Here is a 16,755-nt window from a genome sequence, read left to right on the forward strand (position 1 = left end):
GAGTTTATTGAGAATGTTTTACAAATGACTAGTTTTCTTTATTCCACTGATTCCAGAACATTGGTAACCGCATCTTGTTTTCATTCTGAGCAATTAACCTGCAAAAGAAGAAAAAATGTGGGCAACTGTACAGGGGTTACTCGCTGGAGAGTGGAGACAGAAATCTACTGCTCTTAATGGGTGATGTGAAGTATGAGACTGAAGAGATCTTATTTTAAACAAGTAGCAGCCAAAGAATGGACGAATAGGTGTTCTTAAGCGTTCATAAAATATCAACTCCCTTGTCTCGCACTAGCAAGTAACAAGAGATGCGCTACTTCGACAAGGCAGGACCAATAATCAAATCTTTTATGACTTAGTCCAGCGCCAATAATAGTAGTTTTTTATCAGATGCTTGCCAGAGAGAAAGGGATTTTTTGCTGGGAGTAGACAGTAAGAGGACGAAGAGGCCGCATTATTTCCTCTGCAACCCGACTCTTCATCTTCTTTGGTTTATTTGGGGGGGTTAGTGCCCCAAAGTGGATTCTTGAAGATCAAGTCATGTCCAACATGAAGATCATGTCATGTCATGTACATGAAGATCAGGTAAGAATTTGTGTTAGTGTTGACGACTTCATGTGCACTGGAAAACAGTTTCCAGTGTTAGTGCCCCAACATGAGAAAAACATAAAAAATAAGAGAATTTCTAAACCTTTACAGTGCACTTAATTACAACATAATCCTTAAACCCCAAATTAGGTAAAACAACCATTATTACTACACGAATAAGTTATTGAATGTATAATTAAATATACTAATATATTTATTAATTGAATTAGATATTTTATTGTACATTAATATGGTAATTACACGAGCCAATGAAATACATATATGATTAATTAAAAATAATAAATAAATAACATTATAAATAAAAAAACAAAAGTAATACATTAAGTTATTAATTTATTAATAACATATGATATATTTTAACCTAAAAATGAATAATTTAAGAGAAAAAATTGATCTAATCATAACTTTAACACACTATATATTTGTACATAATATATTTTATGTATTATTAATTAATAATATATTATCACAAAATTTAAAACCATTGGTTTAATTAACTATAACAATCGGATAATTATGCCAAAATAATTTATCAAATATTTATTTTAATAATATTTTAATTATAACTATTAAATCATTATTTTAATATAGTAATTGTAAAATAAAAATAATTATTTTATAAATAAAAATAATTATTTTATAAATAAAAATAATTATTTTGTAAAATAAAAATAATTATTTTATAAATAAAAATAATTATTTTATAAATAAAAATAATTATTTTATAAATAAAAATTATTAAATAATAATTTTTATGAAGATAGTTTAATTTTTCCTAACTTAGGAAAAATTAAACATCTTCGTCTTCCTCAGCAGCGAGCCAGCGGGGCGATGGCGACGGGGCCGGGCTAGGCAAAGGCAACGGCCGGCGACGGCGGCGGGGGGCAATGCCAACAGAGGCGGCGCTCCGACGGTACGCCGAGAGGGAGAAGAGAGGGAGGCCGAGAAGCTCTGCAAATGTTTGACCTCCCATGCTCTGCGGGAATGAGAGAGAGCTGCGGAAATGAGAGAGGGAGCAGAGAATGAGAGAGGGCTGCGGGAATGGAGACGAGAGAGGGCTGCGGAAATGAGAGTGGGAGCAGAGAATGAGAGAGGGATGCGGGAATGGAGACAAGAGAGGACTGCGGGAACGGAGACGAGAGAGGGCTGCGGGAACGGAGAACGGAGACGAGAGAGGGCTGCGGGAAAGGAGACGAGAGATGGAGCAGAGAAAGAGAGAGGGCTGCGGGAATGCAACGGCAGAGAGGGTGTGCGGCAGAGAGATCCCCGAGAGACAGCCCCGCGCGAGAGTCATGTACATGATTCTCAAAATCGGGCGGAGAGACAGCCCCGCGCGAGAGTCATGTACATGATTCTCAAAATCGGGCGGAAAGCACTTTCCGCCCTTTACTCTTGAGACATGAACTCTTGATTCATGTATATTCATGTACATGACATGAATTTGGGCGTTCCCTAACGACATCAGGACATGACTTGCGTAATGCGCATGAAGATCATGTCCTGAGTCATGTGCACTAACCCCCCCTTTGTCTCTATTACTAGAAACAGAAGAAGCATACTTGACGGGCTTAAATAAATGATCGAATATTCTCCTCGAGGCAAAAAAAAAAAAAAAAGACAAGAAAAAAACTGAAGACATCTTCTTCCCTATCTCAATTAAAGAAACAAAAGACGAAAAATTCATGGCTTCCCTCGGTTTTCCTCTATAAATTTATTAAGCAGTCGCTCACTTCATAGTCCATAGGAGTGGGTTCACCAGCTGCAATGAAACTGATAAAGAATGCAAACCTTTTTATCCCAGCGTCAGCATTGCTCAGCAATTCCTTTTCGCATCAGTGCAGAAAGAGAAAAAAGAGTATCAGAAGCTTCTCAGATGCCGCACTGAGAATCAGTTGGCCAAGTCTCATTTTTCATCGTCGTTCGTCAAAGCTACCGCCCATTGACTGAAGCTTCAGAAGGAAATACCGGCGATTGAACAAGGAAGCAGAGTCGTTCCCACCGGATTTACTCCTAGTTCACACACGGGTAAGTCGCAACTGAAGCTTTTCTCAGGATTTTCAGCTAGAAAACCCTTGTTTGATGGTTAAAATTGTCAGTAAACAATCTTTAAAAGATGATAATGGTTGACCATGTCAAAGCTTAATGTGAAAGTTTGACGCATGAAGAGATTCGATTACTGGTTTCATCGGTTAACATCTTCTCTGCTTCTCACGCATACTGTTTATTATTAGTTGTTGGATGTCTGAATTAGATTAATCATCGTCGTTTAGATATCTGTTTCCTCTCAATTCTTCCGTGTTGACCGTGACATAGGAGTCCCTGGCTCATCCCCCACGGATTCGGGTTTGGTTCTTCTTCTGTACTTGTATATCCTGTTTCCCGTGTTGGTGGTGTCGGAGGAGAGGTGGAAGTTGGGCATGGACAGGCTAGTGAGCGTCGACGTGAAGGAGTTGGAACTCGTCTTCAAGCCCTCTGACCGCTGCTCCGCCAGCTTCCGAGTCACCAACCTTATGCACACCATGTCCATTGCTATCTGTCTCACTACAGCTGATTCCCGCTACTCCTTCGACCCGCAACCCTACTCGGTGCTCCCTCCTCTCTCCTCGTACACTTTCTCTCTCCACCTCGCCCCTGCTCTCTCCCCTCCACTCTCCGATTCCGTCCTCGTCCGTTCCACCATGCTTCCCACCGGCCGCGCCCATCCCGACGCCCTTCGCCGCATTTTCTCCACTCCCGGTCGCCAGATCTTCCGCGACGCCCTTCTGTCTATTTCCATCGTCGGCCCTCACATAGTCAAATCCTTGCTGTTTTCCTCTTCCCCTTCCTCCTCGCCGCCAGGAGTCTCGGAAACCACCCTCCAGTCCGCTTTCGTTCTCTCTAAAGCCATCTCACGCTGCTCCGATTCCGAACTCTCCAATCTTCTGACCGACGCCGCACGCATCGGAAACCCTAGCTTCATCTCCTCATTGATCGACGCCGGAGCCGATCCCAATTCCCGCGACTCGAAAGGGAATTCCGCGATCTCCGTTGCCGTCGGTTCCGGAAACGTCGAAACCGCGCGGGCTCTACTCGCCGCGGGGTCCCAATTCAATCCGTCAACCGACAGACTTCTTCACACAGCCGCAGCCGCAAACGACGTCGATCTCCTCGCCGTGTTGGCAAATACCGGAAACATAAATTCCGCCGACTCAACCGGACGGACGGCGATCCACGAGGCCTCATCCCGCGGGCACTTTGAGGCACTCGAGTTCTGCGTTCATTCCGGTGGCGACACCAACGTGGCGGATTCCGGCGGGTGGACCCCACTGCATTGCGCGGCGGCGAAGGGGCAACTCGCGGCCGTGGAGTTCTTGCTAGAGGCCGCTCCGTTCACGAAGTACGCCGTCACGAGAGACGGGAAGACCCCCTTCTCCCTGGCAGTGGAGGCGGCCCAAGACCACCTCATGGACGTGCTCCGGCTCGGGGACGGCTTGCAGCGAGCCGCGGGGCTAGGAGACGCGAACGGGATTCGGAGCTGCCTTTCCAAGGGCGCAAAGGTGAACGGGCGGGACCAGAACGGGTGGACCCCGCTGCACAGGGCGGCGTTCAAGGGTCGGTTGGAGAGCGTAAAGTTGTTGATCAGCAGCGGGGCCCAAACCGAAGTGGTGGACGACGCCGGCTACACGCCGCTTCATTGCGCCATCGAGGTGGGGCAGTCGGAGGTGGCGCTGTATCTGATGAGCCAAGGGGCCTACGTGAATCCAAAGACGTTAAAAGGTTCGATTGCTGAGAATTGGGCGTGTTTCAGCAAAAATAATCACCACCTGGCTCGGTTACATCCTCCGCCTGCTCGAGGAGAAAAAAGGGTGAGCCTAGCCACGAAGATGTGAAATTTTTGGCAGTAGAGAATGTTCTTCGGCTCTGTGTGTGTGTGTATATACATAGGCTTCGTTTTTTTCTTTCTAGGTTGGGTGGAGAAGTGTTCGTTATTCCGCACCAGACCAAGAATGTAGAAATGGAACCACTAATCGCTTCCTTCTTCATCGTACCAACTTTTGAAATAAACGGATTCTTCTCTCTTTGATCTCCGGAATCAACCAGGCTCCTCCAAAATTCCATCCTTATACATACCCGGATGCTTGACAACGATAGCGAATAAATATATCGCAGGGACAGCCGCCCAACGTATAATCTACCATTAAATTTGGATCTTATAGCAGCCACTTTCAGAGTCCTCTGGGCATCGGAGCACGGCCCATTTCTGTATCTGTTGTAAACTTGCATCTTTCTACGAACAAATCAATTTTTGGGAAAGCAGAGAAGCAGTGAAATAATGGGTGGTGGTCAAACCTGATCAAACAGGATTAAATTGAGTGTGAGAGTCAATAAGAAGGTCAATTTATTAAAATTCCTAACCTGAATCACCCGTGGTTCTATTAACTACTGTCGGACGTGATTTATATGGGAGAAGTTTGAGTTGATAAGCAGTTGAAAACCACAGTTTTAACGCAAATCAATCACCCTGAAACTTCAACCCGGGAGGAAGAAACTGCAAAAGAGAGAGAGAGAGAGAAAGAAAGGCAGTAGTAAAAAGGACGAGAGTACGAAAGCCTTCCTTATTTATGATTCCATCTTACCAACCAAAAAGCAATAAAACATGATTTAACTTGTGATTCGGATGGTTTTTTTTTTTCCTCGATTTTACGCCTACCTAACGGGGAGGATTTTGCTACGTATAATAATTTTTCAGATTCGTCGCCATCTACGAGACTGTGAGAGGATGTCTCCACTTTTTAACTCATTAGCCCAAGTTTTCAATCGAAAGCTCTGCTTCTCCTGTCCTTTTGCTCCTTTTTCATTCTTTCTGGTCGGCATCCGCCCTAGACTTCAGATTCAGACTCGACCTTCTCTTCTGGGAGGGGATTCAACCCTAGTTTCACTTCGATTATGATCTCGACTAATCAACTTGAAAGAAACCATCCTCTTATCTCACTTGCTTAATAAAAAAGACTGACGAATCCTAATCTCACTCGCTTTTCTCTCGTCTGTTCCACCGGGGGGGAGGGAGGCCCGCCGTGAAGGGGGGGGCGGGCAAGGAGACACGACGTCCAAATTTTTATGTGGTTTGAGAAGTTTCATCTGTCCTTGTTTATATTCCAAAATCCTAATAGGTTATCCTCATCGGCCCACGGAATCACACGTCACTACCTACGTGGACAAATCTACTCGACACACGTCTTTTAAATCTAAATCTCCTCTTCCTTGTACACGATATTATGTGTAAGGGTCCATGGGAATCAATCACTTGTGCGTGCACCTAAAAACCTAGGTCAAGTCACCCAATGTCAGGTCAGGTCAAGTCAGTGAGGTACAACAAGAGGATGAGATCCGGATCCGTTTATGGAGAGCAGGGATTGATCGATAATAAAAGAAAGATGAGGGAGATTTGAGGAGAAAAAGAAAAGAAACCAAGGTGCGGAAGCTAGTTTCGCCAAATAAAAACAAAAGAGGAGGAAAAGAAAGCGACGGGCGCAAACAAAGTCATAGATGATTCGAACGGAGCAATGGATCGAGCCACACCACGTGTCATCATCCCACCTTCCCTTTTATTTATTTATTTATTATTCATTATTTAAGCGAAGAAAGAAACAAGAAGAAGCCAGCCACGAGCTACACGTCCACGTTTCACTAGCCTTAGCGATTTGTCTGTATTCGGAAAGCCGTCAGAAAAAAGCGAGAGATGTGTCAGAAGAATACGAGTGCGTAGGGTGTATGGAAGAGTAATTTTGCGCGGTTCGACGTATTGACCAACGCGGACGCCAAGGGTGGGAGTTGGACCGCACGATAAACGGGCTGGTCAGCTGAGGTGGAAGAAACCGGTTGTCGGAGTCGCAGATTAGGAAGTAATGGAGGGTAACATGCGGGAGCATTTTAATAATGACGACCTTAATTAATTAATAAGTCTTTCACTAATCATGCCGTGTTTCTTTCAACTTTTGCTTATTTATTAAGTATTTTTATAGAAGAGAGGAGGAGGAGTAGTGATTCGTGTGCGCCACCAAGTGGACCACCAAAATGTGAGATGTGATCCCAGTTGTTTTGACCAACCAGTTTTGTCTTAACTCCCGCTCTTGAGAGTCAAATTTAATAGGCAAAAAATATTAAAATATTAAACATATCCACGTAGTCCCTCACAACTCCTCCACCTTATCAAATCCCCAAACCCTCGAAAGAAAAAAAAAAAAATCTACTTTTACGGGAGGAGGAGAAGCAACGGTGGGGATTTGTTGATCGTGTACAGGAAAAGGGCAGGGGTGGAAAGTCAAGGGAGGGGTAAAATGGTAAAAATGAGGGGAATGGGGACGAGCGGGTATTTTGTCTGGGAGCGGCTTGGCGTCGGCCGCACGCAGGAAACTTTTGTCTGCTTGCATTAAATTTCTTCTTTCCTTTTTTTATTTTTATTTTTTATATTTGCAAATAAAACCAAAAAACCACCCGATAATTTTTAATTTATCTAATTATAGAAGCGGGACCCGCTTCGAACAGTTTTATTTCGGCCGCCCGCTTTGTCGTCTCCCTCGTCTCCACTCCCCACGCCTCTCCCCCCCCCCCCCCCTCCCTCCCCTTCTCTCTCTTTCCATAGCCTTTGACTCCACTCTTCTGCTATTCTACGCCGGCCCGTTTATCCTGCGCCCCCCTTGCCGTCTCCTTTTATCTCTCCCCTTACCTCCTCGTCTCCTTCGAACGCTCCCGTTTGCTCTGGGGACTCTCGGCTTCTTATTGTCCGTCTTCTTTTTTTTGGAAACTAATTTGAAGCTTTCGGTAGTCGAGAGATTTGGGGTTCGAAGGAGATACAAGAGTTAGGGATTCCCTCTTTTGTTGCATGTCGGAGAATGAATAAAGCGGGGAGCTTTGGGAAGATCTGTTGGTTTGTCCGATTGGTTGCTTGTTCTTGAAGGCGAATTTAATGGCAAGGAGTAACGAGATTAGCGTCAATGAGTCCAAGGTATAAGGATTGTGGAGATTTCTTTGAGCGATCGCGCCTTTGTTGTTGGCCGTGCCGGAGCGGTTCTTTCGCCGATTGGGTTCTTCTCGAATCGTGTTTTTGGGCTAGGTTTGAAGGGTCCGATAGTCGGATTTTGATTTTGCGGCTTTTTATGTTTTAGGGGAAAAAAAAAATATTTTTTTTGTGTTTGGGTGAAATTGAAAGGGGTAGATTCGAGAGGGTCGTGTTCTCTTTTATTTTGCTTTTTTTCTTCGATTTTATAAATTAGTTTCTGCTATAATCTCTTCCAATTTGTTAACATATTTTTTGCTTTCTGTTTTATTCATCATCATGAGGTTCGGTTCGGTTCGGTTCGGTTCTAGTTCTATTACTAGGGTTTGGGGCATCTTTGATCTTCTTTATGTTCGGACTGGGTTTTCAGTAGTGTCTCTGTTTTCTCTCGAGGGTTTTGAGCTCTTCTGTTGCTTACGGGGGTTAGTTCCATGGATGTCTTGCTTTCTTTTGCTTTTTGCTTAAATTGGAACTGTGATTGCATAAAAGGCAGATATTTATGTTACGCTTCAACGTTTAATTCGGATTTTACATATCCTAATTCCCGTTCCTTCGTTTTCTGTAGATGGTGGTCCCCCTCAATACATGGGTCCTCATCTCCAACTTCAAGCTCGCGTACAATCTCCTCCGCAGACCAGATGGCACCTTCAACCGGCACTTGGCAGAATTTCTAGACCGGAAAGTCTCGGCTAATGCCATCCCTGTGGACGGTGTCTTCTCCTTCGATGTGATTGTGGATCGGTCCACGAGCCTTCTCAGTCGGATATACCGCCCTGCTCCAGATGCCCTACGGGGAATTCTCGAAGCGGAACAGACGCCGAGCCCTGAGCCATTCCCCGTCATAGTCTTTTTCCACGGGGGAAGTTTCACACATTCTTCCGCCAACAGTGCCATCTATGATACTCTCTGCCGTCGTTTCGTGAGTCTCTGCAAAGCCGTCGTGGTATCTGTTAATTACCGCCGATCGCCGGAAAATAGATACCCGTGTGCTTACGATGACGGGTGGGCTGCACTTAAATGGGTAAGTTCTAGGCCGTGGTTGAGAAGTGGCGAGGACTCAAAGGTGCACATTTTCTTGTGCGGGGACAGCTCTGGGGGGAATATTGCGCACCACGTGGCTGTAAGGGCGGCGGAGTCGGGGGTCCAAGTTCTGGGGAATGTATTGCTCAACCCGATGTTCGGCGGTGAAGGAAGGACAGAGGCCGAGATGAGATTAGACGGGAAATATTTCGTTTCAATTCAAGACCGGGATTGGTATTGGAAGGCTTTCCTCCCTCAAGGGGCGGGTCGTGATCATCCTGCCTGCAATCCCTTTGGTCCTAATGCTCCAAAGCTGGACGAACTAGCCTTCCCTAGAAGCCTGGTCGTGGTAGCAGGCCTTGATCTTCTTCAGGATTGGCAATTAGCCTATGTAAAAGGGTTGGAGAAGGCTGGACTGAATGTCAAGCTAATTTACCTTGAGCAAGCCACAATAGGCTTTTACCTGCTACCAAATACAGACCATTTCTATGGTGTAATGGAGGAGATCAAGAACTTCGTGAGTTCTAACTGTTTATAGGCATTCTCGCTTACCCCTTTTACATAACAGAAGCTTTGACTTTTTAAAATTTTTTCCGAACTGGGTGACGGACGGTGTGCAGAGTCCATAAGGTGTCTTAGTACTACTCTGATTACAGTTGTTTGTTCATGGGTTGTGGTGAAGAAGCTTGAGCACCTGCGTCTTGGTAGGGTGGTGGCTTCAGATGGAACAGATATTTGTGAGGTGTCCATTTTGCACGGGCTATGGATGCATGCTGAAGCTGTTATTAGTGTGAGAGTCGACTCTTTTATCCGACTCCATATGATTTTGGAGGGGAACTCCGTCCGGCCATTAGAGATGGCTTTGTTTGGAGCCCACCAATGTAAATCTTACCCCTTTTTACTTTCCAGTCGTGAAGAAGCGAAAGATGGGAGAGAAGGGGTAATGTTTGGTGGTTTTTTAAGTGTGGTTGCTGTAGCTAATGTTTAAGTTGCTAATTTCAGTGCATACGGATCAGTCCATATGCTATTGTAATCTCTCTTTCTCAATTCTCTTTTTCTCCCCCTCTGTTTTTATATAGATATATGTATCTGTGTTATACTGGTGTTGTAGATGTGTTATAAAGATGATGGATGGCTGTTTGTTAATGAAAGGATCTGCGTTTTGTTACTAGTTATTTTCTCTGTTTTACCTCCGTTCCATTCGTAGCAGGATTGCAACTGGAACAGTAAAGCTCTTCGGAGGAGGTTTTAAGGATGCTAAAGATTTTCATTTGTTGATCTGAAACTTGGAAAGACTCGTTTTCCCGATTTGCCTTTGTACATAGAATAAACACAACAGGAAAACACGTCTGGTGAAAAATGGCTTTAGTATCTAGGGTAAGTTTACCCGTAGCTAACCCAGTCTGTTTCTGTCTCTTCCTGACTCTGCCACTCGCCTCTTTCTCTCTTTTGTTTTTATCTAGAGAAGCTAAGCAACAGGAAGGGGGAAGGTTATGCTCCAGATGAGGGAAGCTAGAACTGTTTTTGAGCCTGGGACTACGTCAGCGTCGCCTCTATCTGCTAATTAATTAAGAGGGAACAGCTAGCTGAGTACAGGTGGACAGGGACATGAGAGCTTGTTTTTATTGAGATTAAACAAAGCAGAAATTAGGGGGAAAAAGGGGGGTTATATACATGGGTGTCCCATTTACCTAATATAAACACATGCAGTGTCTTTTTCTTAACAAGCTCATTATGCCGGGAACATATTCTGCTTTCGTCGCGGAGCGGCGTGGGCCAATCCACTTAAATCGCCTACTTTTTTTAATCCTCAATTAGACAAAGTACTCCGTTTGTCGTCTTTTGTTTCCGGGTCAATCGCTGTGACGTTTTCCTGTGCGCCTCCCTTGGGCAGCAAAAAATGTTTACTTTGGAGTATTGATCGGTTCTTCCTGTCAAAGACAAAAGTGATCACCTTTGGATTAGATGAAAATTAAGCCCAAGTAGAAGACTCCAGCTGGGAGTTGTCGTGGCCGCAGGCCCTGGGTCTGTCGGCTTTGGTTTCACCGGCGGCCTCCACAACAGTCTTCTTATTTGGGTGGCGTTGCTGTGGGAGAGAAACAGGTGAGAGACGAGTCTAGGAGAATCTATGAATATAAAAAAATGGGTTAATCTATCGCTCCAATGCGTCGCATCTGATATCACATTTGGCAACTTCACAATGGGGTCAGAAAGTCAGGCCTCAGAGATTGAAAGATAATAATAAAAATTATATCAAACGCCTGCGCCTGCGTCCAGACCATCAATCGTACCAGCGACAAAAACTTTGATCCAGTGTCCTAATTGCCACTTTTCGATTCCTCATTGGCTTCATTTTCGTTCTCTAGATAGACTAGCCTCAGTTATCTCCTGCAACCTTCACTGGCTGTGACGTGCCTTGTCTCTACTCTGCGCTTCTTGATTTCTCTTAGGCGAATCAATGAAGAAGCCCGGAATTCTGCCGCACAAGTCCGAGTAGACAATCCACCCAGAGCTCTCTCTCTCTCTAAAACTGCCAACGTCCTGGTTCGGAGACCATGTCAAACAAATAAAATGGCGAGAGCAGACAATTGCAAGCGGCGGTAATCGAAGAAAATAATTTTAATTCAGGATTTCGAATCCATGAGTGCTTGCCGCAAGATCTAATCTTTAAACGAGTCGAGTCAGATAAGAATAAAGAGACGGTATAAAGGTGCCAAGCCAAGCGATGAATAAGACAAACAAGGGTGAAAGAGAGGAGTCACCAACCGTGGCGAGACATGAGACAAGGATGGAAAGCAGAGCTGCCAAGAATTGCAGGGGAGCCATGCTTGCTGCACAATCTTCCCACCCTTCTTGACCCAATCATTTGGGCATCGGCGGGGCCACAGCTCATCATAAGGATCTGTATCATCCAATGTTACCAATCATGCTACAGAAACGGGTATTTAGATTGCGATTGTAAAAATCGTCGTCACCGTTGAGTCTCAAATTATGGCTACACACTCGTCAACAAAGCAGACTGGAAAGATCCACACTCCCTGTGACTATCACTCAGAAAAGGGAACCATCCATTGGCACCACCCAGAAAGGAAAAAGTCTGTGCCACGTTCAGATCCAAATGAGTGTGAATCACACCAGCTTTCCCGTGAAAAGGTGGAAAGATTACTCCGAGACACCTTGGATTCTTCTTCATGATTACCATTTTTGTTTTTTGTACTCGTTCATGGATAACATAGAAATCTCCAGTTTGCTTATATGATACGGCAAATCGGAAGTTCTTTCCCTTTGAAGCCGACAAGCAGAAAAGCATATTAGTAAATATTGTAACACAGCTTTTTAAGAGAGGCGAGGAAAATCATTTGAACATTCTGTAAAGGGCAAGTTGGCTGCAGGAACTCTCCTTCAAGCTGAGTCTGTAACTGAAAAGCTCTTTATTGCCTCAACCATATAATTGCCTGCGAAAATCTCAAATCATACACCAAAACAAACATGGAATTTTAGTATTTTGGATGACAGGATTAGTGAGTGAGCTGGCTGCTGCTAGCTAGTCGATGTGTTTGCTTTCGTATTGCTGATACCCAGCTTCGTAGGTTCCAAAAAGCAATGGGGACTGCAATGGTGTAGAATGGCCCCAAAAACAGTTAACCATGCAAAGGAGGTTTCTGCACATTAAAAACAGAAAAGAATTTCTGCCACCTGCACTATCCTAATGTTGTTTTGGACCTGCAAGCTTTCATTCGTATGATGTCATCCATGGAATGATCGACAGCATCAACTTTCATCCTCATCCAGCTAATGGTATCTGGATTCTCCATAAATACGTAAAATTCTGCAATGCAGATGCAACAGTGAGAAGAAATTCAAATTAAATTATGGTGCGAGCTGTTAGTAAATCACCATAAGTAAAACACACTATTTTGAGATGAAATTAACTGATATCAGGGTGTGACATCAAGGAAAAAATTTAATCCTCTTATTCTTTTTCTTCAGAGAGAGAGAGAGAGAGAGAGAGAGCTATCAAAAGCTCAATTTTGACAAATACTTGTTCCTTCTCCTTTAGGTTGTTATGGATTAATTAATGTTTCAAATACAAAAAGGACAATTGACGGGGGCACCCTTTTTTTTTAAATGGCGGAAAATTTTGAAAAGCAACAAGTACAATAAATACTTCCTATGAAGGGCTGATATTTAAGTCTGGCTTGAAAATATCGTCATTTAAAAAGCAAGAGTATAGTGAACAATTTTCAAGTTAACAAAACTCAGGAGTATGTAAGTTTCAATCCAAATCAAAGGGTAAGTATGTGATCCAAAGATAGACAAGACATAAGGACTGCCAAGAAATTGTATTTTTAGTCTTCTACTCTTGTTTTTTTTTTTTTTTGGCAGCGGGGGGTGGTGCCCCGAGATAGCATATACTTGGGAGGTTCAATTGCTATCCCTCCATAATAGCTGCATAACTTAAAAGTCAGATAGAGGCTTTTTCCTTCTTTTGGATAACAATGAGAAAGAGAAAACCCCAGAGGAACTTAGAGAAGTTGGTTAGGAGTCCCTTCGCCAAATATAATATTGTTGTTGGCAAATTGAACCAAGGGGATATTCAACAATCTACCATCAGCAAAGAGAGGGTTAAGCTACCAGACTTCCATGGCGAACTTAAAAAGGCTTGGGAGACCTTCAGCAACAATGTTGATTAGGTGCGGTGAGATCGGATCTTGTAAAAGAGTGAACTTTAGGGTTTGAGAGAGAGAGAGAGAGAGAGAGGGGGGGAGAAGAGGAGAAGAATTCAGAGCGCTGGAATGGCTCTGGTCGACCCCCCCAGTCTTTTAAGTTTCTGAAAATAAAAATTACAGATATGCCCCTTCTCACTTAAACACTTATTCAAAATACGTGAAAATTGAACTAGAGATAAAACTAAACACATAGAACAAGATAGTGTAGCTGCTGAACTTTATAGTAAGTTCAAAACGATGATATTTCTCTTCAATAGATTTTCTAATGTTGGACTTTATAGTAAGTTCAAAATGATGATATTGGTCTTCAGTAGATTTTCTAATGTTGGACTTTATAGTAAGTTCAAAATGATGATATTGGTCTTCAGTAGATTTTCTAATGTTGGACTTTATAGTAAGTGAAAAATGACGATATTAATCTTCAGTAGATTTTCTAATGCTCCCCCTCGAGCTGGAGTATATACATCCATAAGGCTTAGTTTACTCAGTGCTTTAGTAAACATATCTCCAATCTGATCCCATAAATAGGGGGTTACAACTTCATTTTTCATTTTTCATGACAACATCTCGAATGAAGTATTCATTCAGTAAAAGAGTGATAAATACAAAGGGCAAGTACCAATCTGCCTTGAATGCGTAAATATCCACAAGGCCTAGCTTTCTATGTCTTGTCCTCTTGTACTATTCCTTCATCTACGCCGGCTGCACTTTCCTCTCCTCAGTATAAGACAATTATGGATATTGAGATGGATGCACTATTGGATAGGGGCACTTGGCAATTGTGTGATCTGCCTGCCAGTGCTACAGTTGTGAGTTGTCATGGGTATACACTGTGAAGTATAAGCTGGAAGGATCTGTTGAACAGTACAAGGCTCGATTGGTAGCCAAGGGCTACACATAGAGATATGGGATTGATGTGTTTGAGACATTTTCTCCTATTGTTTATCTATCTTCAGTTTTGATATTGATGTCTGTTGTAGTCAACCAAAGGTTGCTATTGTATCAGTTTGATATTAAAAATACTTGTGAATGACGATTGACTGAGGAAGTCCACATGGAGCTACCTCCTGGGTATGCTGATCAAGGGGAGATTGACAAAAAATGCCGACTCAGTAAAGCTATATACGATCTCAAACAAAGTTCCCAAGCATGGTTTGAGAAGTTTAGTCTAGTAGTCATATCTATTGGATTTGTCAGGAGCCACTATGACCATTCACTCTTTGTTATGAGGACATCGTTTGAAATTGTGGTAATACTGGTATATGTAGACGATATCATATTGTCTGCCAAGGATATACACGGTATTGAGGAGGTAGAAGCACATTTAGCAAAACAATTTTAGACTAGAGACCCGGGATCACTAAAATACTTTATGGGTATTCGAAGTAGCTAGAAGCAAGGCAGGTCTGGTATTGACTCAAAAGGAAATATGTCATAGAAATGTATGGACTGTTGGGTGCTGAGCCTGTTGAGACTCCTATGGAGGTTGAAAGTGACCTTCATGGAGGTTGGATCTTTCTCAATCGTGTGGCTAGCTTATACAATTTATTAAAGCCCCAACAGCAAGATACTACACAAAGAATAAAGCTCCAGAAAAAAATCAGTGTAGCATGGAAGATAAAGCTGTACAAAAAATATTACACTTTCTTGGCACTGCAGTTCACAGCAGGGTCCTAACATGTGATGAGTTAGAGAAAAGGGGTCGTCTAGTAGTGAATAATCTATGTAATCTCTGTGGAGTCACTTTAGAAGCAGCTTATCACATCTTGCTCCATTGCCCTTTCAGTTCAATTGTATGGGGAAACATATTTTTGAACTTTGGCGTTGAATCATGTACACCAAACAATTCTCAAGCTACATCTTCAAATTCAAGTGAAGGGATGATTCATTATATACTACAATGGGTGAGTGTTCTAAATATCACGCCTCCAGTTTAAAGCTCTGTCATTTGCAGAAATTGGAAGTCAATCCTATATTTTGTAAAAGACAAACCTCAAGAAGCCTCACCTTGGCTACCTGCCTTTACAGGGCATCTTAAATTATATTTGATTGAAGCATTCTTTGGAATCCTGGTCCCACTGGTGTGGGGGGTGTAATCAAGGACCAAACAGGGTCCTTCTCCTTGCTTATTCAGGACCAGCAGGTTTCCCTAACTCCTTGGAAGCAGAACTTCTACCCCTTTGAGAGGGTATTCTCCTCTATACTCGAGAGATTTTCAACTGTGACAACTATAAAAAGGGAATTAGAGGTGGTGATCTCTTGGTTTTCAATAGAAAGCCCCCTCCATAGAAGTTTGAGACACACCCATGATGAAATTGTCTTTGTTTGTTTGTTAGGGAGGTTATTTGGCAGCACACATTAAGATCATTAAACTCATATGCTGATCTAAGAAATAAAGCTATTCGCCAGTCTTCAAAAAAGAAAAAGAAAATACTGATTCGTTCTAAAAAAGTGTTGATTCGATCTAAAAAAGTGTCTTAATATTGATACTTTATCATTGTCCCTTCAACTTATTGAAAATATATTAAAAGCTAATCTCAAAATCTTAGTTAAAAGTCCCAAGAAGATACTTATTGATATATCTGTAAAAAAGGTATTTTGGTTATTTCTTATGGTTAGCATGGTCATATGTCCCTCATAGGATACTTGTTAGCTTACCTTTAGGGAAATATAGGAGCTTATATGTAGAGTGGCATATGTGTCATTCTTAACCTCTTTTCTTAAGTGAGTATGTAAGAGAATTAAGGTTGTTTCCAGATCCTCATGCGTTGCTACTCTATTCAACGGAGCGTTCTCAACTTCTTCACTTTTATCTTTTCTTCTCTTTTCCCCTATTCTTAATTTTTTATATTTGTACTTGGCATTAGAGCGAACAATCTGATTGTTGTGAGTTTTTATCAAGCTTCTTCCCCTCCTCAAGTCTATGAATTCTCTAGGAAGGTTTTTTTTTCCAGAATTGCTACTAATTGAAGTTAAAGGTTAGACCTTCTTCCCTTTATTTGTGCATTAACCCTAAGAGTCTAGCCAAAGAGTCTTGTAATTTGGATGATAAAGATGCTACTCTGAGTAAGTCTGAGTTACATGAGTAACCAGCACTATTTTAAGCTCTTTAATATAAATCGGCACTATTTCAAAACAATTTTTTTTTATCATCTCTATGAGTTGATCACAAATCTAGACAATCACCTACTCCAATAGCATGTGAAATTTTCAAAATTAAAGTGGGGTGGAGATTAGGGTTTGAAGACCCATTTATAATTTATACAATATTAAAAATTCTAATAATATCTCTACTCCCCTTAAACACTAAGAATCTCGTTTTAGTAATAAAATACTTTCCTAGAAAACAAAAAATATCTA

At 42.5% G+C, this 16,755-nt stretch overlaps 2 protein-coding genes across 2 annotated transcripts; both read left to right on the forward strand.

Annotated features, from left to right (window-relative positions):
* The first annotated feature begins 2,580 nt into the window (after positions 1-2,580).
* LOC137956625 (protein VAPYRIN-LIKE-like) lies at positions 2,581-4,670 on the forward strand. Its single transcript, XM_068804187.1, has 2 exons — positions 2,581-2,634; positions 2,923-4,670. The coding sequence occupies exon 2, from the start codon at positions 3,027-3,029 to the stop codon at positions 4,476-4,478; it is 1,452 nt and encodes a 483-aa protein (XP_068660288.1). The 5' UTR covers positions 2,581-2,634; positions 2,923-3,026; the 3' UTR covers positions 4,479-4,670.
* A 2,546-nt stretch (positions 4,671-7,216) lies between these two features.
* Positions 7,217-9,833, forward strand: LOC137956774 (gibberellin receptor GID1C-like). Its single transcript, XM_068804396.1, has 2 exons — positions 7,217-7,594; positions 8,211-9,833. Exons 1-2 carry the CDS (start codon positions 7,556-7,558, stop codon positions 9,201-9,203), a joined length of 1,032 nt encoding a protein of 343 aa, XP_068660497.1. The 5' UTR covers positions 7,217-7,555; the 3' UTR covers positions 9,204-9,833.
* Positions 9,834-16,755: the final 6,922 nt, after the last annotated feature.

Source organism: Aristolochia californica, unplaced genomic scaffold (assembly GCF_029961685.1).
Source record: "Aristolochia californica isolate CCGP_79_NKW_82.1479 unplaced genomic scaffold, dmAriCali1.0.hap1 SCAF_2, whole genome shotgun sequence".
In the NCBI taxonomy this organism is placed as follows: Eukaryota; Viridiplantae; Streptophyta; class Magnoliopsida; order Piperales; family Aristolochiaceae; genus Aristolochia; species Aristolochia californica.

Bases quoted from the DNA above. Each gene is read 5' to 3' on its own strand.
- LOC137956774 (XM_068804396.1), top strand. From the start codon at position 7,556: ATGGCAAGGAGTAACGAGATTAGCGTCAATGAGTCCAAG. The intron at 7,595-8,210 runs GTATAAGGATTG...CGTTTTCTGTAG, and splicing joins TTAGCGTCAATGAGTCCAAG to ATGGTGGTCCCCCTCAATAC.
- LOC137956625 (XM_068804187.1), top strand. From the start codon at position 3,027: ATGGACAGGCTAGTGAGCGTCGACGTGAAGGAGTTGGAACTCGTCTTC.